General features: G+C 37.6%; 2 protein-coding genes across 2 annotated transcripts in view; both read left to right on the top strand.

Moving 5' to 3' along the window:
* Positions 1–8,243: 8,243 nt before the first annotated feature.
* LOC145765460 (transcription regulator protein BACH1-like) lies at positions 8,244–12,307 on the top strand. Its single transcript, XM_082577286.1, has one exon. The coding sequence runs from the start codon at positions 8,244–8,246 to the stop codon at positions 10,197–10,199; it is 1,956 nt and encodes a 651-aa protein (XP_082433412.1). The 3' UTR covers positions 10,200–12,307.
* Positions 12,304–24,542, top strand: part of LOC145764456 (uncharacterized) — a 38,088-nt gene continuing 25,849 nt past the window's right edge. The window contains exons 1-8 of the mRNA XM_082576069.1: positions 12,304–12,437; positions 12,786–12,834; positions 14,587–14,762; positions 15,185–15,426; positions 16,835–17,143; positions 17,463–17,559; positions 18,109–18,191; positions 18,504–18,644. Of these exons, the coding sequence (XP_082432195.1) occupies positions 12,404–12,437; positions 12,786–12,834; positions 14,587–14,762; positions 15,185–15,426; positions 16,835–17,143; positions 17,463–17,559; positions 18,109–18,191; positions 18,504–18,644 (1,131 nt within the window). The 5' untranslated portion in view covers positions 12,304–12,403. The remainder of the gene's footprint in view (positions 12,438–12,785; positions 12,835–14,586; positions 14,763–15,184; positions 15,427–16,834; positions 17,144–17,462; positions 17,560–18,108; positions 18,192–18,503; positions 18,645–24,542) is intronic.

Here is a 24,542-nt window from a genome sequence, read left to right as displayed (position 1 = left end):
TAAGTTTAGGTTTAAGTGCTCCCCGGCCCTTGTCAACAAATGTCTGGTTGACATACCAATGTAACTATGTCTGATTTGTGTCACGCATCACGCAAACAACTAAATATTGGTGCACTTTAAATGTTTTATATATAGTCAAGTGGGGTAATTACTGGACAGTTAAAATGGCGGGGTAATTAGTGGACACCCTGCTTACTTTTTTCCTGTGTGCAATGTGACCTTGCAATTTAGTTATCTATTTAGACAAAGCTTTGAACTAAATGAATCAGTTGCAACTCTTCTTTTATCTGACTTTACATTTTTTTGGCAAGACTTGGAATGCATGGTGTCAAATTTTGCATTAATTTGAAGCTAAGTGAAAAAAGTAATTTTTTAATATAGGCAACATTATCAGGTATTTGGATTTTCAAACTGGCAATACTAACTAGAAAAGCATGGAACCTTCCAAAAATGCCAGACTGAGAGCCGCGGCTGTATCCACTTTTCCACAAAATGTGTCCAATATTTACCCCATAACAATTTCTCGGTTTTGAGGTAATTATTGGACACTTGAAGGTTGTAATTTCACCAGAAACACTTAATGAAAGCTCACAAAATATTGCCCTTGTAGACTTATTTTGAATAGCGTATTTTTAGTAGCTAGCTTTTTAACAATGCCCGGAACCAGTGGCGTAGCCAAGGGGGGGGGGGTTGGGGGTTACAACCCCCCTCTTTGGCACACGTGTGACGTCACGATATTGAGAATGATGCTTTCAGTCTCTATGTCTCTAAAACAAAGTTTGCCTAATTTTAAACGAAACTGCATTAAAGAGCGAGTTTTGCCAATACCAAACATAGGGGTGTTCATTTTCGATTAAGGTGATATTCGAAATTCGTTTTCGTATCGGAAATATTCGAAATTATAGCCGCCCTTTCGGCTGAACGTGGTTAAAAGTAACGGGAATGACACGAAATCTGTCTTGTTGCATTTTGCAAGCGAAAAAAGACTTCGACGCATACGCATCGTCAATCACGTGATTATCACACGCTCTCGCAGGTCCAACGGCCAGTCCTGCACACGTGCATTGAGGAAAGTCGTGCGCAACGTCGTTGTCTTCCACGCGCGTGCAGCCAACGAGAGGTGTCAGTTCTTCCGATTCCGATAGCCCCGACGTTGATCCAACACAGGCGAAGCCATCAGGCGATGAGCAAAGACGCCAGACCACTCTGACGGAACTCTTCTCCATGGGCAGGGTCCAGACGAAAGACTCCAACAACAGTGATGAACTGATGATGATGAAATCAGCTCAATCTCAAACGAGATTTCCTATTTTATGAAGCAGAAGCTTGCTTCTGGGCAAGCTGATCCGCTTTCCTCAACAAAGGCGAGCTACCGCTGCTGAAAAAGCTAGCCGAGAAGGTGTTTGTGATCCCAGCGACCTCGGCTCCAGCAGAGCGATCGTTTTCAAAAGCTGGCCTGACCGTCACGAAGCTGAGATCCCGACTGACGGGTGACAATGTTAATCAGCTTGTGTTCTTAAACACCAATATGGGCCTGGAGCTGTAGACGTTATTTTGTGCTTTTTTCGCAAATTTTCATAGTGTTTTTTCGTGTTTTCCAGCAAATTTTCATGGCGTTTCTTTCAATCAAATCACATTTTGCAGTGTGGTGAATAGTTGTGATATTCGAAATTCGGAAATCGAAAACAAATTGAATTTCGAATATTCAAATAATTGAAATTGAACACCCCTAACCAAACATTCAAATAACTCAGCCAGGAATTAACAACAAGAAAACATAGAGACTTAGCTTTATTACCGAAAAATGCCCAAGAAAACATGATCTTATCCTTTTGCTATGCCACCGGACAGCACCATTTTACAGGAATATTTATATTCACATTTTTGTTGAAACTGCTCTCAGAATGCACCAAATTCAAATTAATTTTTTAAAATTTTCTGGAAGAGGCCCCCAGACCCCCGCTGCTGGATGTCGTTTTTGGCAAAGACGCAGGCGGGCTTCCACCGCCGGCCGTCAAACCCCCACCTTTCACAACTCCTGGCTATGCCACTGCCCACAACATAAATAAAATGGGGGGTAGCACGGCCAATAGGAGGTGCAACTCTCTGAAACTAGTTTTGTTGTTGTATTTTGCCAATTTGTCAGGGATATAGATCCCCTTTTTTTGATTAAAAAGTAAGTAAATAAACAGTTTTTTTTCACTCCCACCCTATTGTCAAACTAACAAGGGGATACGGGCGATTGGGATGTGGAGCACCTAAACCTTGATCAAATTCTTTGAAAATTTGTAATTTTGCTTTTTTAGTCAAGCCTCACCCACAAAATAAATAATTTTGTTTGCAATAATTTTTTGAATTTTTGGGGGCACACGACGCACCCTAATGCATAGTAGATAGAACGTTATGCTTGTATTTTAAACAAAATTTCATTTATTGTAATAGATAAACAAAACATAAAACTACACCACATCTAATTTCACTTCAGAAAGGTCAAGGAATTCAAATAATAATAACTTCCTAGTACTTTTTTATATAAGGGGTAAATACTGGACAGTGTCCAGCAATTACCCCTACCCTGTCCAATAATTCCCTCATTTGATGGGGTAATTATCGGACAAAGAAAACTTGTGATTTCTGCTAAAATACACATGGTAGAGAATCAGGTTAATTGGTAATGCAAAGATGAAGGCCAACCCTTGCAATCAAGATACTTTACATATAAATAGCTTGAGTCCTTGTACAAAATATTACAACGTTTTCACAAAATGTCCGCTAATTACCCCACTTGACTTATACAGGATGAATGTCACATGAAAATTTCTTTTTTATAAGTTTAGCTAGGTTTTTTACAAAGCTTCAGTTCAGTTCAGTTCAGTTGTTTTTTTATTTCTGACCATCATATCAAAACAATACACATCAACATAGCAAAGGTCAAGAAAAAGGTAGAAGCGACAAAACGCGAACGTTAAAACGTGCTTGTGATCGAAGTAAGTTATTGAGTTGAAAAAAATTTGGCACGGTCGCAACACCTTCAGAAAAATTTAAGATATAAAGGGAAAATTAAAAAAATAAAAAATGTTACAAAACAAATAAACATATAGCCTATAGGCTATAACTTTATTAGCCTACATAACTTTAGCTGATATATTGAAGATTTGTATGGACAGTTGCTATGAAGATCGGCCATGGTGCGTTATCAAGAGTGCTGATGGTCGTAAGGGGAACACGTCTTGATGCGTTTAGCTCATAGCAAAGAGCAAGGCAGGCAAAGAAAACCCCACAAAGAAATCCTACCACGGGCAAAGCCATTTCAAGCGCAACGCACCAGGCCTTGCACGACTCACAAAATAGATAGGCTATAACTTGACGACATGAAACAATGACAAAAAACAAACTAGCAAAAAACAACATCATCATCTTGCGGAAATTCAATTATACCCAGGGAAGTTATGTCTTAAAGATATCAAGCGTGCTTTGATAAAAGTTGCGTTGATAAAGCGATAATTTTAGACCCCAGTCAGCTAAACTCGCCACTTCCACACCGATCCAACGTTGGCTAACGTTGTACTAATGCAAAAATGACAGGCATCGCCAGCTGGGATGTAGTAGTGGTATGTCCCAGTAATATGATAAATTTGGGTTACCGTATGTTTTACACGTTAAACCATATTAAAGTGACAAAAAATATCCAATTTGGCATATTACGTTAAAAAACATAGATAAACAATCAGACAATAGCATGACGATCCAGTCCAAGATATTGAAATAAAACAACTGGTTGGAGCACATGGCCACCGCTTCACCGAAAGATGGAGATTGGTCAAAAAGGATGGAAAAACTTCTGCAGACTCTGTAGAACTTCTGTGGACAAAAAAACACAAGAACCAGAAGGCCAGTAGGAGTACTTACAATCTTACTATTTTGCTAATAAATCTACACACATTGGCTTATCATTGCTGGGCAAAAAAAAAAAATATATATATATTTATATATTAGTATGTTTGGTGCATGATGTAATACTTAGATGGGATTATTTCAAGGAAGATTTAGCTTGTTTATTTTTGATTTAAAGCCTTTTACAGTTTTACATTCATTTCTTATAGTAGGGGGAAGCTTGTTCCAAACTGTTGGCCCCATGTACCGTATTGATTGTTTGCAAGTGTTAATTCTGCAATATATCGGAATATAAGGAGAATTACTTCTTGTTGTTAGGCTACTTGATTGTTTACACATAAGTATATCATTGAATGTTGTGGGAAGCAGCTTTTTTGAATATTTAAACATGAAAGTTGCAATCTCTGTAGTTTTCATGTGGTTAATTGATTTTAAATTATTGAGTTCCATTACACCTTTTATGCTTTCTCTGCGGTCAATGTCAAATACAGTACGAAGAAAGTTATTGCATGTACGTTGTAGCTTTTGCAATATAGTTTTGTTATCATGACACCACGTTGAGATGCAATATAATATCTGACTCTCAACTAGAGAATGGTAAATGGAGAGAAGTGCTTGTTTGTTTAGGAAAGGCTTAATTTTTTTTGTCACGCAGAGTGTTGATCTTATTTTTTGAAGCAAGATTTCCATATGAGATTTCCATGACAAATGCTCGTTTACCATTATTCCCAGAAACTTTATTGAGGCAACCTGTTCTATGTTGCTTTTTCGAATATTCAAGGGTGGGTGGTATGATAGTGTCTTGCTTCCTTGACTTGAAAATAATATATGTTTGGTTTTGGTGACATTTAGAGACAATCGATTTGTTGATAGCCATTGATCTATGCATACAAGTTCTTGATTTGCCGTATCATATACCGTAGAAACGGTTTTATTTTTATATATAATGGTGGTGTCATCTGCAAACATAATTGCAGTTCCGTGTTGAAGGCAGTTAGGAAAGTCATTTACATAAATCAGGAATAGAAGAGGGCCTAAGATAGACCCTTGTGGGACACCCAAAGATATGTTGTTAACATTAGAAGATAGTGTGCCATTGAAAACCACTCTTTGTTTTCTATTACTCAGGTAACTCATGAACCAATCATAGGCCACGCCTCTTATTCCGAAATGAAATCAAAAAATCAGATTAACCAAAAGTGGCGTATGGACCTAAAACCAACTTCTGAGAAGTTTTTGGGTTTGTGCCACCTACACCCAGGTGGCCCATAATTTTTAAAGGTCATCCGAGGGTCAAATTTTATGAAAATCCCATAACTTGGAAACCGGTTAAGCTAGAATGTTGGTTTTTGGCTTAAAATTTCCAGAAGGTCCATGTTTATATATGCTCTAATGCATTTTAACTACATAAGCTGATAATAATAAAAAATGACGTTTTAGTTTGAAAGCTATGTAACGTAAAGAATTGAAAATGCTATATTTGAACTATTTGCACCCATAGTTATGTGTTAAGGCATAATAGGTACAAACTGACTGAGTACTGCTTAAAATACTTTCTAAGTAGTTAGTACAAAGGATATGCAAGCAACAATCATGGATGTGTGACAAAAAAAACTCAATGACAAAAATAATGTAGCAAAGACTCCTATGCAATAATGTTACAATGTTATTTGACATTAAGTTTCAAAATTTACATCTTTGGTTTCTACGAAATTTATAAGAAACTACTTACAATCAGGGTCACATTATAAAAATTATCATGTGGTGAAAAAATATTGAAAACCTCCTGAAAACATTAGGACTATCAAAGTCAGAAAAACTATGTTTCGACTCTGATCCATTGTAAATTTGGGCAAGGCTGACTCTGGTTTGGTAAAGACCCTTGCCAACCTTAAGCCACCACTGTTTGCAATGAGTGTTACAGAAACCATGACATCAACTCATTTATAATTACACGTATCCAATAGCAATACACAGCCAGGGGCTCCGAGAGGAGGGAAAGTCGGGCAACTTTCCCCCCTAGCATGATATTGTAAAGGAAAAACAAATGCAGAGAAGCATGGATTTGAAACTGCTCAAGTAGGCTTCTTAATTGAGGCAACTTTATTTTGAATTTCCTATCTGGCCTGGTTACACTTGAAAATGACACAAGCTACAGTAGATCAATTACTCCAAAAATGATATGACCACGAGAGTCAAACCAGCGCTGCGTCATCTTGAGCCGGGCGCATAACCACTGAGCTAACAGGGTGGACTTACGTCTGGCTAACGCATTTTTTTAAGTCAAGGTTCCGTTGGTCAAGCAAAAATAGTAGGCTACACGCTTAGCCAAACGCAGCAGCACCAGTTTTCAAGTTAAAACAATAGAAAATTGATGATGCATAAATCAGTAGGCTCAACAGCATCAAATTTTACGTCTTGAAGCTGTTTAACATCGCCTACCTTAATACGAGAATGATTTGTTCTTGATGAGATACATTTGAAGTTACATATACTATGATCGAAAAATACTTGGAACTGCCTATTTCATTCAAAAAATTGTTTTTTTTTAAAGTTGGTACACTATCATTTTTAGTGGCAAAAATGGGCCCCCTCAAACGTGAAAAAACGAAAAGCTACTCGTTTTTCCTTTAGGCTACAATGTTATCCTAGGGGGGAAAGTTGCCCGACTTCTCCCCCCCCCTTGGACCCCCTGGCTGTGTATTGTTATTGGATACGTGTAATTATAAATGAGTTGATGTCATGGTTTCTGTAACACTCATTGCAAACAGTGGTGGCTTAAGGTTGGCAAGGGTCTTTACCAAAGCAGAGTCAGCCTTGCCCAAATTTACAATGGATCAGAGTCGAAACATAGTTTTTCTGACTTTGATAGTCCTGATGTTTTCAGGATGTTCAATATTTTTTCACCACATGATAATTTTTATAATGTGACCCTGATTGTAAGTAGTTTCTTATAAATTTCATAGAAACCAAAGATGTAAATTTTGAAACTTAATGTCAAATAACATTGTAACATTATTGCATAGGAGTCTTTGCTACATTGTTTTTGTCATTGAGTTTTTTTGTCACATATTCATGATTGTTGCTTGCATATCCTTTGTACCAACTACTTAGAAAGTATTTTAAGCAGTACTCAGTCAGTTTGTACCTATTATGCCTTAACACATAACTATGGGTGCAAATAGTTCAAATATAGCATTTTCAATTCTTCACGTTACATATCTTTCAAACTAAAACGTCATTTTTTATTATTATCAGCTTATGTAGTTAAAATAGAGACAAAAGTTGCATTAGAGCATATATAAACATGGACCTTCTGGAAATTTTAAGCCAAAAACCAACATTCTAGCTTAACCGGTTTCCAAGTTATGGGATTTTCATGAAATTTGACCCTCGGTTGACCTTTAAAAATTATGGGCCACCTGGGTGTAGGTGGTACAAACCCAAAGCCTTCTCAGAAGTTGGTTTTAGGTCCATACGCCAGTTTTGGTTAATCTGATTTTTTGATTTGAAAAAAAAAATTTTTTTCACTCCACCCTATTGTTAAATCTTTTCATAAAAAGGTTATACTAATAAAATAACTGAAATCTACTTCTTCTGGCGTGTCTTTTGGTTCATCAGCCATGAAGGTGTTTAAGACTTTATTGAAAAAGTGAGAAGGATGTCCATTTAAATAAAACATGTTTTTCAATTTCTTGATTTCTTTCTGAAACAACTGATTATCAGAACACACCAAACGAGCACGAGACAACAGACACAAAATTAAACCAGATTTCCATTTGTTAGGGCATAGAGCATTATAATTTAAAAGCAAGCCAGTGTTGGTAGGTTTTTGCCAAATCCAGTTTACACCTCATCTGATCTGTTTTCCACCGTATAATTTACTTGTAATCATTTCTGTGTAACTCGTTCAGTTTGTGCTTTTCAGTCTGGAGTGTCATTAGTATACAGTTATAGTGCAAAGTCAAATTTACCTTTTTTGTGAGCAATTTCAAAAGTGAGGATGTACAAGCCAACCCTTATCAGTATATGCTTAGCATCATAGGCTACTGGGCACAGCTCAGTTATGACTTTTGCACAATACGCATGCACTTAATATTTTTTATACCTGTGTAAAGACTGATAATGTGTTTTGCTTATTTTATAGCCTAACAAACTGAACCAATAACTAGAAATGTATATTATTATTTCACCCCATCTTTATTTCTTGCATCTTTCTGTTACAGATTTTAATGTAATTCATTAACATTTTGAAATAATGGAGATTAGAAAATTTTAGATTATTGTTTTGTGCTTGCTGTCATAACGTGCATGCTTACGTCATAATAAGCTTTTATGATCGAAAAAACATGGAAACTTCAAAAGTTCAACAATCAGTTTCTCAACAAAATTCCTGTTCAATACCAAAGTACTGTGATGTGCAGCCACAGTATGTCTATGAATCTACTATTCATCCTCAGAACTTGCTCAACACATTGAACGAGCAGCGGCAATTTGGTTTATTATGTGATATTACTGTTATTGTGGAAGGGGTGCAATTGTTGGCGCACAAAGCAGTGCTGGCCGCATGCAGTTCATATTTCAATGGAATTATAACAGATCCAGCTAATGTAAGTCACAATATTGTACTGGAATTAAGCAGTGTTACTAAAGTCGGAATGGAAAATTTGTTGGAGTTCGCTTATACTTCAAAATTGACAGTGTCTAAGGATAACATTGATCATGTTCTTTGTGCTGCTCGTGAACTTGAAGTTAAAAATCTTGAATATTCTTGTTTGAACTTACTGAAGCAAAAACTGCTTCAAGATACCACTGGGGGATATGCAGTTCCTTCATGCTTTGAGAGTAAGAACGTTTGTCGTAACAGCACCATATCGAGACAGCTTGTGCCTTCCAAACCTGAGAACCAGTCATTTGAAAAAACCTCAACCGAAACAACTCTGTCATCATTGTCTTCAAGTACAATTTGTCCTATAGATCGACAATTGCTTGCAGGAGGGGGTTACCCCTTGATGTCCCAGCTTAGTTTAAACCCGACAGCGCAACCTTCTGTTCCACATTCTTCCGCATGTGTTGTTGATAAAACGTCAGTTTGCACTGAAAATCTTAATCAAACGCAAACTGTTTTGAAACAGTTGAAAAGTTTTGGTGCCACGGAAAAAAATGATAAGCAGAGTTTTCTTCCACGGATATTACCCCAGCCACAACCACCACCTTGCAATCAAGGCCTTGTACCTGTTGTGAAAATGGTGACAGCCTCATCATCAACAAGTGAAACAAAAAAAAAGTTTGCTTGTTCTACCTACCCATCTACACTCCCAATATCTTGTCCTGAGGCACAAAGCAAAAACAAATATGTGTTCTCATCTTCATGCAACTCGGACACGGATGAAACACTTTCTGCTGATGATGATGTAGAACGAAGCTACAAGTGCCCATTGTCATCTGTTGATAGCATGATGTGCAAAGGCAGAAAGTATCCTGATGTTGTCCTTCCTCTTTCTGTTGAAGAAATTACAAAATTGCCACGCAGTGAACTGCAAGATCTTTTAAACAAACATCCAAACCTCAGTGTTCAACAAATTAATGCAATGCATGAAATTCGTCGACGAGGAAAAAATAGAATAGCAGCACAGCGGTGTCGCAAGCGGAAAATGGACTGTATACGCTCACTGCAATGTAAGCTAGAGACTTTACATAAAGAACACAATGAACTTATGAATGAGCGAAGATCTGTTCGTGAAAACGCAAGTAAGCTATCTAATTTGTTTCAGCTGCGTTGTTTGCAGGTTTTCAGTGATTCAGTCCAGTCCTGCAAGAAAGCCATGCTTGATGGTGAAGATACAAAAGGTGGCGATGGACCAGAAAAAGAAGAAGATGTTTTTGACTCCATGGCTAAATATTTTCAGCAAGAAGCTGTCCAAGCTAAGAATCTCGTTGACAGACTTAGTAAATTTCCATGCAAAAATTTACCTCCTTTCAATTGGCCTTGCCCAGTGGCTAGTCCTGCCATAGTTGTTGTGTGCGATGAAGAAGAGCAGTGTTGCAAGCCTTGCAGCCCAAGTTTGTGGTCCAATGCATCGTTTTCCTCTGATATTACTGATGGATCAAATGTGGATAGCTCCATCATGCAAGATGTACAGTGTACAGTTGTGCCAATAACTCAACAAAGCACAACTCACAAGGAGGAATGTTCTGGTATTAATGTTGAGATGTCATGCACTTCACTTGATGAAGAACAAGAAGTTGCTGATGTGGAAGAAGAAATGACTTCTGAGTTTATTACAAAAACAACAGTCACTTAATATCATGCAAGTTTTTTTTTAGTTTTATCAACTATCTTTTGTACAGTGTATGGGCCACTTTACATTCGCTTATATTTCAGAACTCTCAATGCCTTTCATGTTTGCTTAATTAGATGCATATTATGTTTTAAGCTGTGATAAATATTTTGGGCTTATTTGTAAATTGTTTCAATGTTATCAAGAGTATCAGCCAACATTCTAATCATGTTATATGTGCTGTACAGACCGAATGAATCTGATATATAATGTTCATGGCTACTGTACTTTTAGACAAGGGTCAGGCAAGCCTGTGAAGTCATCCAATGTACTGTACATACCAGTATATATTGAAGATTGCTATTATCACTAAACAATGCCATAGTGGCTTTGAACTGTGTTTCAGTTTCATTAAATGTGGTTGACCAAAAGTAAATAAGCTTCTTCCTGTACCATGCTTGTTTCAGGCTTATCCATTAATGCACAGCTCTTTCCATTTATCCTGGTATTTGACTGTATTAGCCACAGTTGTAGGTGAGGGTGACCTCGATAAGCTTGAACAACACATTTATCAGTTGTTTCACAGTTCCCAAGATTAAAACATTGTGTGGAAAATACAAAGGTTAAGGCGATTGTGCAGTGTGTTTGTTATTTACAAGTATGATGTTATGATTAAGGTTCATATTTGTACTCAGTTATTGTTGTTTTACAACCACGTCTCGATTGTTGCGATGATCTTGTTGATGTTATACAATTTCTGTACATGAAACTTGTTTATTCTTGATGCCATGCTAAGTGTTTAAGTGTAGCCACAGCATCAATAGCTAGTCAGTCAGCCACCTTTATAGACATTTCATGATTTGTTTGCGTAATGTTTCAAATTTAGGAAAGATATTTCTATCCTCATTTTGTCGCATTCATTGCCCCATTTGGTACAATGTTTTTTTTTATTGGTATTATGAATTCTGTGAAAAAGAATGAATTTTTAGGAACATAATTATGTTTCCGAAAGATTGCAATGTCACAAGTATTGTATTATTCTATTAGCAATCTTGCAACACACAAAAGTTTGTCTTTAGATCGCTAAGATTCATCAAATGTTTTAAAATTGAACTGCTATTGTGACGATTAGTGTTTTTGTTGTTGTTTTGTTGCAGATGCAATCTCAGCTTGTTCAGTTGCTGAGATAATGAAACTTAGTTTCCGCAACACCTGACATGATGTAGTCATGGTTTCTTGCCCACCGTTCTTTCAGTTATTTGGCCCACTTGCCATTTTCAGCTTATATATTGTTTTTGTGTGTCTGACTGTCTATATTTTTAAGCTATGTCAGTTCTACGAATATATAACTGTATATATTTGTTTATTGTTCCATGAGCCAGGGAGTAACATTCTATTTATAAAATATATAGGATATTTTAGTTTTCTTAGACCCTGGATACCTCCAAAGTTGTCAATTCTTTGATCATCTGGCCAGATGATCATTCATGGTTAGATTTGTATGATCCACATACAATCATACATATTGTCGTTACAATGTGCAACAGGATTCTTGTTTACTGCAATGTATAATCATTGTAGACAGGAATAATTGAAGAACATTCATAGAATTGACTTCCTTTGTTATATGCGGCAATTTGTTGGCAGTGATCAGTCAGAATTGATTGAACATGAAACAATGTGGAGCATCTGTGATGATGTCACATAAAATGGTGAAAACTTTTGAAGTTATAACAATTAAGCTTCAGAGTCTATTTGTTTGCTTTTTGATAAAAGCGATTTGTGTCAATTTTGAGAAAACAGTTTCATGAGGTTTGTGGCATTTCACCTTCTATCAATATAATACACTTCCACAAACAATCTCTTATATATCAACATTTGGTTTGTGTTTTGTTATTACATGCTATGAATATCCATTGTTCAACTTCTGCCTTCATTTGCAGTTTCTTTTGTAACCTAGCTCATGTTTTATAAAAACAGGGTTTCACACAGTGCCCACGTGTATTGTGATACTTGTATATTGTTGACATTTCTCAAAAAAAATTTTTTATGTGATATTGAACTGTTTAATGTGAATTGATTTCTTAACCTATTTTTACTGTTGCGTATTTTAAACTAGAACACTTTATGGGGATTAGGTTTCAGGTTGTCTTTCTAGTCTAAGCATGACCACTGCAATGATAAGAACAAATTGATTTAAAGTGTTCCAAACCAAAATTTTATTGACCATGTCAGCTGATGATAAAGAGCCTTATTTCGACGGTATGTTAGTAAGTTTCAGTTTTAAAGATGAAGTATAATATAAATATAGTGACAATTTATTATATTAAATTTCATTCATACTTCGATTTAAGTTTAGTTTTGTCAAGGAAATCTCATATTTATTACTCTGTGTCATCACAGCAACATTGATTGATTACCATCTAGATCACATTGAGTTGTGCTAAAAAGCAACCTTTCACCACTGTCATTGGGATTGTACTCATGTGTCCAGTCATCCACTGTTGCTAAGGTGCTTCTATCATCCCTTTTTACCAATTTATTTACCAAGTACTTTAGAATAACTTACTGATTATTCTTCTTTGTCAATCTGACAATATTTTTTATCAGGTCCACACAAGTCTACTGAGGAAACATTGTGCAATGCTTCTGAAATAAGGTTAGTTTATTTTGTTTTATCTATTACATACAGTATTACTCGCTTAAGCCCATGGTTAATAGACTTACCTCTCATTGTAAGTCAAATTTGGTCCGGTGCGCAGTCTTCGAAATTATCATATTTTTACTTCGGCAAAAGCGTTGCCGAGGTGAAATGGCAAAAGTTGAAATTGCCTCGACAATTGCTGTGAACGTTTATTACGAAAAGATTGTACCAAAACATCTAAAACGAGAAATGAAAAATATACTAGAGTAGTCTATCACGACCGCATTGTTTGATTTGTTGTGATGTAATAATACCAACAGTAGCAATAAAGCGAGCAGAGCGATACGCACTCTGTTACAGTAATTCACGTTAAATAACTCACGGAGGGGGGAATAAGTTAATTTTGGGTCGATTCAATGTTCAAGTGAGCACAAATCGATTTAATTTTCCAGGCGGGTTATATTGCGTAACAACAATGCCCAATAAGAAATTTACGTTTGTTTTACATTAATTCGACATCTAGCGACGTTGAATTATCATAAAATAACGTTAATTGCTCAACCAGGTACCGGTAACATATTAATAGCTCCTTGCGAGAAGATTGCCTCGATTTACGTATAAGCTAACATAATTTCGGCACAATTGGGACACTGTGAGCAACACTAAGTCTGTTTGATAAAGAACTGGTCAGAATGGGTATCATCAGATGCTGTATCAGCTGGACGAGATAACAGAAAGCGAGGCACAATAAGGAGTAGACGCTTACAATAATTTGACGTCTACTGGCGTTAAATCAATGCAAATAGGGTAATATTTCTATAAAAGATTCAATTCTCCCAGCTGGGCACGTGTCCAAGCGCCGCGAAGTAGGAAGTAACCTAAATTAAACATCCAGCAGTAGTAAGATTGAATCAACATCCTAGTCTGGTTGTTCCGGCGTGTCAATTGCCCTCTTGATTATAATTGTGATGAATTTGTAAACGTTGAATTTGCGTTGTTCCTGCGGTCTACGTGACGTGGCTTGCCTGACTATCAAGACATTTCACCTCTGATTGTCGCGTTTTGCCGCGTGCCTGGAGCCGTTGTTTCTGGACACCATTTGCCTTTGTGGTGGGTTTCAGTATTGGTAAAGCAGCTAGAGGAATGTGTGATTTCGGATTTAAGTTATTAAATCGTTAAGAATTATAAGTGTGTACAAAAATTCAGCTTTTATCCCAACTCACTGAATCAAGTCATACGCAATAAATAAAAATACAAGAAACTATTGCAAGCATAGTTGAGGCAGGAAGAGGAGGGATTGTAGGAAAGCATTGAGCCCCTACTCTTTAACCACTGGTGTAGTCCAAGAAAATTAGTTTTTTTTTAAGGACCAATCTTGTGGTCCTTATAAGCGCTCGTGTGGCTTCGGCATTTTTATTGCCGACACTAATGCGCCATTCATGCATCTGCGTCGGCAATTGCCGACGTTAATTTCGAAGACTGGGTACGAAATTACTGAATGTATAGGAATGGCAGAGAATCATCCCCTGCTTAAAAACCCCACCTACTTAATAAGCCCAAAACCGCCCAGTTCCGAAGTGGGCTAATAAGCACTAAGCAGGAACTACTGTACTAGGCTTTTGTTGACTAAATTTTTTGCATTTATTGCACAAAAAGTGTTTTGTCCAAAATTCATGCCATTCAAGCTACCCTGTTGGTGTTTTGCTGAGCTGGAGGCATCTTTTGATGTTTATTACCAAAATCATGGAACTTATTTTTGTCCACTAGTTACGACAGTCATCCAGAATTTAACACAAATGGACCTCATTCTTCTAATCAATTCCTTAACCCCTCATCTGGCCCTCCAGTTGTTAGTGGAGTAGTGATGTACTCAGGGGAATTTCCTAGTCACCCCAATCAAAACGAGGAATCTTACCAGTTCAAAAGTTACCCCCCTGAAGCAGGTATGTGGATTTCATATTATCAGTTGTCCTTTAACTCACTTGTTTTGATAATCATGCTATACAGTGTTTTATACGTATTTTGTATAAGTATGCTCTGCTTGTAAAAGTTTGTTCAAAACTGTAAAATCTGCCATGCTGTACAGTTGGCATTCTTTACGTCAACTGACGCATGTTGCCACGGCTCAAATGCCTTGTTTTTATTTTAGTTTCATGTTTACTTTGAATACTGAAGTGCTTTGAAAACTGAATTTTCTTAGGTTTTATGACCATAGATTTTTTATGACTTCCTTCCCGTATTGTATCAATTTAGCCAACCCAGGTTACTTTTGAGATTGTTTCACCTGAATTAACTTTTCTATTTACCTTAGGTTTGTTATAATGTTTTGGTTGTCGTTGATTTGCTAATTCATTTTGTGCTTTAGGCTGTGGCAGATCCCACCAGGAAGAGATCCCACCTGCTAACCACTTCGATCTTAATGCAGCTTCAAATTCTGCTGCTTTTGTTTCCGCTCCCCCCAATCATGTATCATTTATTCCTCCTGTCGGTAGCGGTAGCTTTTCTCCTCAACCAATCTTTACTCCTCCAACCTCCAGTCATCCTCAGTTATATGATCCTGCTCAGGCTACCGAAATCATGAGCGAGCCTACAGCTCCTATGGCTAATGTAAGATGGTGGCATCTTGATATAGTTGGGTTTTTGTAGCTTTTATGTGTCCTACTCTCCACTAGGCTATACTTCGTAGGTAAGACCGGAGCAATATGAACCCCAGGTCATTGTGAACCAGACAATTTTCTAGAAACTGGTAGGAGGCTCTAAAACTTTAAAAGCATGTTTATTGATTGTCTACCACGCTTTGTGTTGAGCTATTATGCTGTGTCAGCATTTTTTTGTTTTCAGACAAACTTGAAAAATATGAGTTTTAAACCCATAATCAAATTCAGTTTTCCTTTTTGGTAAGCCTAGCGGCCCTACCACAACTTAGAGAAGCTGTCCAGAGTTTTGGTGAAGGAAACGTTGCAGTTATGAAATATTACTGCAGGTTGATTTTTTGGATAATTTTTACTCATTTTTTTCTAACAACACCTTCAGTGAGAAAACTCCATCCGGTGCATTATAAACCAAGTGGATCATACCAGACAAGCTGTAGGTCTATGTGTTGTATGTTGTTTATTCATTTTAGGTTGAAATTAAAATGATAAGAATCCATCAAGAACAATGAGTTTGGTAGTTTTGAGTCAACAAGTGAGATTGACGTGCTCACGTCGGACTTGCTTGATCATCGCTTGCTAAGCTGAATTTGATGACTTACGACATGCCAAGTTTTGGCTTGCTCAGTTCACAACTGCTGACTTGTAGGAGACTCGAACCAGCAGGGTTGCCTAGTTGTATTTATATTCAATTCTTATTTGTTTAAAACTTTCTTTCATTTATAGAATAACAGTTTTTATACACGGTTTGCCAATTGTTGAATGAGCATTGAATGAAATTTCGAGCCGTCATCAAACAAATTTAATATTGGTTTATAATACCCCAGATGAATATTTTTATGAAAAAATGCAACAACAAAATTTCTGGTGTTTATCGATTGTGCTGGTGATGTGTGGGGTACCATGTGATGTTATGTAACTTAAAATTTCCTGCATCAACTTAAAAGAGATAGAGGGGATTTTAAAATTTTCTGGTTCATATTGCCCTGGTCTACCCTGCAGGTATTTTTGATGATAGAATTAATAAGTTCACGTTTTATATATTTGCTCCTCAATGTAACTTCTTTTCAAAGGTCCTTACCGTCCAGTTTTTGATAATCAACCAAGATGGCGTTTTGAAAGTAAATTTTTAAAATTATATGTGGTAGCTGGTAGGCCTAGCCTATTTCGAAGGTTTTCATCCAAACTGCGGCATCACCATAGAGACCAAATCACAGAGTTCCTACTCCAAACTCTCTTCTTCGTATTCAATTATCAACTATTGTTCATTTTCATAAAGTTTTGTCATAACGTTTACTCTTCACATTCTCACTGTTTTGGTGTTCAAACCTTTTCAACAAATTTATTTTAGTTCTTCGTTTCAGACCAACGAAGTCCATCCAAACAACCAACCTTTTGGAAGTTATATGAACATTGCAAACAATGGAGATCAACTGTACACTTCTCCGTCCAATGATGTTGGAGGATCTGCAATGATGCCTTTCCAACCAGCTCCAAGCTCTGTTTATCAAGAGGATTCTCCTAATCTTCCTGTGGAAGGTACCGGAGCTCTGGCTCCGTCTCCTCACATGGAGTTTAGAGTTGATTCGATCCATCCTGCTCCAGGCCAATTCCAACGCAACTTCCTTCCAAATGAGACACGTCCTGATGCTGAGGACAGTCTTCACTCTCAGGTGACTAACTTAAACTACTATACTCGTGTTTTTCAGACAATCTCTTGGAATTTGTTGTTTGTATATTTTTGTGTAAGGCAAAACCTTTATTTCTGATAGTTTTATCGAAGTGTTTGCTTTCTATGCAAGAAAAGTTGCTTGTTAGTAATTTAGTTTTTCTGGTGCCCAACTGCCCAAGTAACTCTTTCAGGTTTAAACCGAAAATTCCAGGTTTTGCAATGACAGGACATTTGTAGAGTTCTGTTTGCTGTATCATTGTATCAGCAACGACAGCAGGATTCCATTCGCATATTTAAGTAACAACTGATTACAAACTTAGGGGACATGGCCATCGAGTGGTTTTGCTGTAACATCAGCTCCAGTTCATCTTCCTCCTCATTTGTTGCGGGATCCTCCGGAGATTAATCAAATTCCAGGTAAAGCTTCCAACAAACGCCATCAGATGATGCGTCACAATTAAATGTTTTCTGCTTAAAAAAAAGCTGCGTTTTTTGTTTTTTAATTATTAATCATTGCGTTAATCATTTGGGATAATTACAATCATTCACTTTGTATGGCTAAATCGCATTCGTTTTCGTGTCTTATTAAAGTATAATATGCGATATTAAAATTAGTGATGATAGTAAATAACTAGTCAAATAATTGAAGGGCTCAGGTGCAAAACGATCAAACTACCAAAACCAACATTTCGAGTAAACTGCAAATGAAAGTTTGAGATTGCTGGTTTTTTAGCTGAACCCTGTATTTTAAAGCCTTATTTTGAGAAATATTTATCGTTTTGCCGCAAAAAAAGGTTGCTACATAAAACTTTCGATGCTAACACAACCGGGGATGATAAAAACTAAAAATCCCAAATGGTGGAGTTTGATCGTTATGCCCCTGAGCCCTTCAATTGTAAATAGCCAAGAAACCATATCTATCATGTTACAATCAGCCATATGCATCATAACAAGTTACAACTATAGGTGGGGACATACCCCATTTCATCCCCGATCAAGTCGAGGGTGGAGAGTTGGAGCTACAAAGTGATGAGATCATTGCTCATGGGGTGAGTTTGTACGTTTTGTCTTCGTGAGATGGATGAGACGTTGTTTGCCGGAAACATACTTTTGATCAAATCAAGTAACTTATCTCCAAGTAACGTTGTAAGTTAAAATTAAATGTTTGTTGATAAATACATTGAACGGCGAACTGATTGAACGCTTGTGCGAGCCGTATATATGACAGTTAGGTGGAAGAACTTTCATCAAAAACTGGAGTTTTTTTTCTCTTGTGCGTTCACTTTATTGGGGCCACTTTGCCCTCCAGTCACATCGAGATTAGTTTCGTCTTCACACGGTATTGTTATTTTTCCCGCTAGATGGCAGACTTGAACATCGAGGCTGACTATGACAACGCGGTGACGTCATCGGATGACGAAACAGATGATGACGAAGTTTGCAATGACTTTAACGAGAATATCATGGTCATTGAGGGGGGAGATAATGAAGTCCCAACAGAGGTAATTGTCATTTCCTTACCAGTTGAACTTGTCGCTGTTCCTCCGTGATGTGAACTGTTTCCCTTCCGTTACGTTCCCAGACAGCAAATCAGTCGTTGTATACATTTGTAGTTTGTTTGGCGATAAGCTTTGGCATGATGCCGGTGTAACGGTCCAGGAGTTACTGCGGTCTGAAAGTTACCGTAACTTCTGGACCGCGTATACGCGGTCTGAAAGTTACTGCCAGTCCAGAAGTTACTAAAACAGGGTTTTCAGATTTGACGCTTGCAGCAGATTTGTATAAATGATTTCAACATTGGAAACATGTTGAACTTGAAGACTTATCCACCATTGCATCTTCAGCATGATTTACAGCAGAAACGTAATTGGGAATGAAGCCAAAATAAGATGAGTTTTGTACCAGAAATTGTTGCTGTTTTGGAATGAAATTTGAATTTGTAACCTAACAATTTACGTAGGCTATCATTTTAACCTGATTTGTTTGTATTATTCCATTTGAAGTTGTGTCCGTGCCTTACGTGCGTTGGCAAATAAATTTGCATGGGGAGGCGATTGACTAGATCAGGGTGGTCCAAGACTACGAACATGAAGGGCCACATTAGGGTCTGAGAAAAACTTCACGGGCCGCATAGTGAGAAATGATAACGCGTTGCTGAAAGTAGAAACGTTGTTAAATAAAAACTTAACTAGGTTGCGATTTTGAACTTCTTTTCTATAGATTTCGATCTGTTTTAGCTATATTCTTACTGTTCGCAGGCTATGAACATTAACAAATCTTGTCGCTGACAAAATACAGTTGCAATGAAAGGACTGAGTTTGCTGTTCTGATTGACCTAATGTTTTGCTGCACGCCTAACTCACTTTTTAATCTCTGCTTGCCACTCAAAAAGTGATTTTCAGCAAGTAAAAAAGATACGATACATAACACGTTAACAAATTAACAAACCAAAACAACTTATTGTTTTTTGCTTTTGCATATAGTGTCGATCTCTGGTTTAAATTCAGTGGTCGACAGACGTAAGCAGGCATCCAGGGTTTCATCAGCCATTCTGTTCCGTTAGTCTGGGAGCCTACGACAGAAGATTTCACCCCATAAGGTACAAAAGGTTTGAGCCCTTGAAATTACTGGGGTCAACCATGTCACTCACAAAAAGTATGGAAGATTGACCGCACCGGGTGGATCTGGACCCTAGAGCCCCCTAAAAAGCCCAAAAAGGGGTTTAATTTCACCCCATAAGGTACATGGACCAAACTTGGTGAAAACGAAGTTCTATGTCAGGACATCACAAAAATATCAAATCTAACAATATTTTCGAGTGGAAAGGTGATGTAAGACTCCCCCCAAAGTGACCCCCCAGGGGGTTAATTTCACCCCATAAGGTACATGGACCAAAGTTGGTCAAAACGAAGTCTTATGTCAGGACATCACAAAAATATCAAATCTAACAATATTTTCGGGTGGAAAGGTGATGTAAGATGCCTTCAAAGTGACTTCCCTTAATGTGACCCCCTCGGAAGGTTTATTCCACCCCATAAGGTACATGGACCAAACTTGGTCAAAATGAAGTCTTATGTCAGGACATCACAAAAATATCAAATCTAACAATATTTTCGGGTGGAAAGGTGGTGTAAGATGACTTCAAAGTGACTTTCCTTAATGTGACCCCCTCGGAAGGTGTATTTCACCCCATAAAGTACATGGACCAAACTTGGTCAAAACGAAGTCTTATGTCAGGACATCACAAAAATATCAAATCTAACAATATTTTCGGGTGGAAAGGTGATGTAAGATGTCATCAAAGTGACCCCCAGAGGGTTTATTTCACCATAGAGTACATGGACCAAACGTGGTCAAAACGAAGTCTTCTAGGGCACCACAAAATATCAAATCTAACAATACTCTCAGTTGGAAAGGTGATAAAAGACCTACCCAAAAGTGAATCTCCTCCTATAGTTTAATTTACTTCATCCCTTTCTCGAACCAACCTTGGTGTAACGAAAGTGCTATGCCAGGACAGTACGAATGGATTAAATTTAAAAATATTTTTATATAGGTTTTGATGAAATACATTCACAAGCTGTCCCATGATGCATGAAATGGAACTATAGCCTACTTTACAAAAAGTTTTTGTATAAATCATATTAAGTCAATCGATAAAAGGCAACAGGACATGACAATACATGGCTTTGTAACACCAAAAACAGAAAGTACACAAGAAGCATATAGGCTACAGTAGCCAGAAAATTGATCCAAGATCTTGATACCACCACTAAATGTGGACTTAATCGAACAACTGACTATCCAAATCAAAACGTTTCGAAATGAATCATTTGGAACGTTAATTTAGGCAGTAATGAACATTTTCCAGCTGCTACAATAAATAACCTAATAAACCCAATGCAGTAAATTTTTATTTAATGCCATTTGCTTCATGTCTCCAATCAGTTATCGTAACTGTTCATTCATAAACAGAGATTGTTCGTGTAAATGTAAACGGTCGTTTCTTTATTCTTCATTGTCACTGCTGTCGCTTTCACTTTCTTCATCTTATTCTTCAGATTCATACAATTCTCCTGTTATATACAGAGATAAAGCAAGCTGTCTGCGATGTACCAGCCCCAAGCAATGTGGTTATCCGCACGTCTGACACTGACTGTCTTGTAATTGGCTTAGGTTGCTATGGAACTTTTGATCCTTCATTAAAGATATGGATAGAAGCTGGCTTGCAAAGCAATAACACGCAGCGGTACATCAACATCAACCAGCTGCATAGGCCTACCGCACTTGGAGTGACGATTTGCAAGTGTTTACCTGCATATCATGCCTTTACAGATTCTGATTACACCTCGTCATTTAGCATGAAAGGGAAAGTGCGGCCGCTGAAATTACTCCAAGGAAACCACGAAACGCAGGCAGCTTTTAGCCAACTCGGACACGACAAAGAAATTAGTGAAGACACTATCATCGCCATAGAGAACTTTGTGTGTAACATGTACAAAAACAAGAAAATTAATTATGTCAACGAAGTCCGTTTACAAATGTTTTTAGACGGCTACAAACCCAAAAAAGAAAATGAAAGGATGTCATGCATACCAGAAGCTACTGTAGATAGTAGTACTCTACCACTTTGTTTACGAGTACTTCTCCAGAAGACAAGGCGCACACATCTCATCACAAGATGGTGGTTATCTTCAACTAGAAGTGAACAAGCAGCAACGTTGCTGCTAGAGTATGGCTGGAAAGAAGAAGGAGGTTCTTATAAAGTGGTGTGGTTTGAAGGTAAAGGTATAAAGCATCTTTAGATGTCTCTGCGTGGAATCTGATCTCATCCAGGAAAGTCAAGAAGAAGGTAAACAGCATTGGATGTCGCTTGGGTTACCCTTTATAAATATAAAACTTTCTCCTGGTCTATCAGTCGTTTACTTTCTTACTGTAAACATTAGCCAATAACTGGCTGTAAAGTTTCGTTTTAGGAACCTATAACCAATAGTTTCTGCAATCTTGAGAAAAATGCCTGGGTGCACTAAATAACAAATAAATGTTGAACTTTTTCCAGTTAATAGTAAGTTGCAATGTTGCATTATTCAAGAAAAATAGACGTCTGTAAAAGATAATAAAATTACTATTGTATGTTACGCATATCTGTAGTGCATAATAGCAATTGTTTCGTACAGTCTTTATTTCTCTGTATATAACAGGAGAATTGTATGAATCTGAAGAATAAGACGAAGAAAGTAAAAGCGACACCAGTGATTGATTGATTGATTGAATCTTTATCCTCGGACTGGGAAAGCTTCTTGCAGAGCTTAATCCTGGCAGTTTCGCATACTTGTAGAGGCTTTGAATCACTGGCGCAGGCCCGGTCACCGAGATTGACAGAGTGAAGTTTCCGATTGTTGAAGGCTTGTTGTCGGGGAATTATTCCATCCATTAGATGCCGCTGAATGGAGAGCAGCCCTTAACGTGCGTTGCTCAAGCGCACACCCCGAGAGTCGAACCAGCGCCGCTATTGATCTTGAAGCTTCTTCGTTCCAGAAGTGACGCGCTAACCAATTGAGTTACCGTTTACATTTACACAAACAATCTCTGTTTATGAATGAACAGTTACAATAACTGATTGGAGACATGAAGCAAATGGCATTAAACAAAAATTTACTACATTGGGTTTATTGGGTTATTTATTGTAGCAGCTGGAAAATGTTCATTACTGCCTAAATTAACGTTCCAAATGATTCATTTCGAAACGTTTTGATTTGGATAGTCAGTTGTTCGATTAAGTCCACATTTAGTGGTGGTATCAAGATCTTGGATCAATTTTCTGGCTACTGTAGCCTATATGCTTCTTACGTACTTTCTGTTTTTGGTGTTACAAAGCCATGTATTGTCATGTCCTGTTGCCTTTTTTCGATTGACTTAATATGATTTATACAAAAACTTTTTGTAAAGTAGGCTATAGTTCCATTTCATGCATCATGGGACAGCTTGTGAATGTATTTCATCAAAACCTATATAAAAATATTTTTAAATTTAATCCATTCGTACTGTCCTGGCATAGCACTTTCGTTACACCAAGGTTGGTTCGAGAAAGGGATGAAGTAAATTAAACTATAGGAGGAGATTCACTTTTGGGTAGGTCTTTTATCACCTTTCCAACTGAGAGTATTGTTAGATTTGATATTTTGTGGTGCCCTAGAAGACTTCGTTTTGACCACGTTTGGTCCATGTACTCTATGGTGAAATAAACCCTCTGGGGGTCACTTTGATGACATCTTACATCACCTTTCCACCCGAAAATATTGTTAGATTTGATATTTTTGTGATGTCCTGACATAAGACTTCGTTTTGACCAAGTTTGGTCCATGTACTTTATGGGGTGAAATACACCTTCCGAGGGGGTCACATTAAGGAAAGTCACTTTGAAGTCATCTTACACCACCTTTCCACCCGAAAATATTGTTAGATTTGATATTTTTGTGATGTCCTGACATAAGACTTCATTTTGACCAAGTTTGGTCCATGTACCTTATGGGGTGGAATAAACCTTCCGAGGGGGTCACATTAAGGGAAATCACTTTGAAGGCATCTTACATCACCTTTCCACCCGAAAATATTGTTAGATTTGATATTTTTGTGATGTCCTGACATAAGACTTCATTTTGACCAAGTTTGGTCCATGTACCTTATGGGGTGGAATAAACCTTCCGAGGGGGTCACATTAAGGGAAGTCACTTTGAAGGCATCTTACATCACCTTTCCACCCGAAAATATTGTTAGATTTGATATTTTTGTGATGTCCTGACATAAGACTTCGTTTTGACCAACTTTGGTCCATGTACCTTATGGGGTGAAATTAACCCCCTGGGGGGTCACTTTGGGGGGAGTCTTACATCACCTTTCCACTCGAAAATATTGTTAGATTTGATATTTTTGTGATGTCCTGACATAGAACTTCGTTTTCACCAAGTTTGGTCCATGTACCTTATGGGGTGAAATTAACCCCCTTTTTGGGCTTTTTAGGGGGCTCTAGGGTCCAGATCCACCCGGTGCGGTCAATCTTCCATACTTTTTGTGAGTGACATGGTTGACCCCAGTAACTTCAAGGGCTCAAACCTTTTGTACCTTATGGGGTGAAATCTTCTGTCGTAGGCTCTCGGTCTACGTGTGTCGCTTTTTAATCGCTTCATAACGGAGAAAATGCTAGCAACAAAAGCAAAATATCAACGCACGTTTGTGTCGTCACAAACCGACATTGTTCCCTCATAGTTACCTGTTGACCAGATTATGCGCGACTTATTTAGGGTTGTGGCGAATGTAATGTATTTATAAAACGTAGGTGTATTTTTAAACCTTGGATTTAGCACTGATAATTCCGGCATGCACAAAGTGTTCGCGGGCCG

This window comes from Aplidium turbinatum, chromosome 2 (genome assembly GCF_918807975.1).
Source record: "Aplidium turbinatum chromosome 2, kaAplTurb1.1, whole genome shotgun sequence".
NCBI classification, from domain to species: Eukaryota; Metazoa; Chordata; class Ascidiacea; order Aplousobranchia; family Polyclinidae; genus Aplidium; species Aplidium turbinatum.
The sequence above is the reverse complement of the archived record's forward strand: the minus strand, read 5'-3'. Positions and strand labels throughout refer to the sequence as shown.

What these genes read in the sequence shown, in the direction of transcription:
- LOC145765460 (XM_082577286.1), top strand. Translation starts at nt 8,244, where the DNA reads ATGGAAACTTCAAAAGTTCAACAATCAGTTTCTCAACAAAATTCCTGT.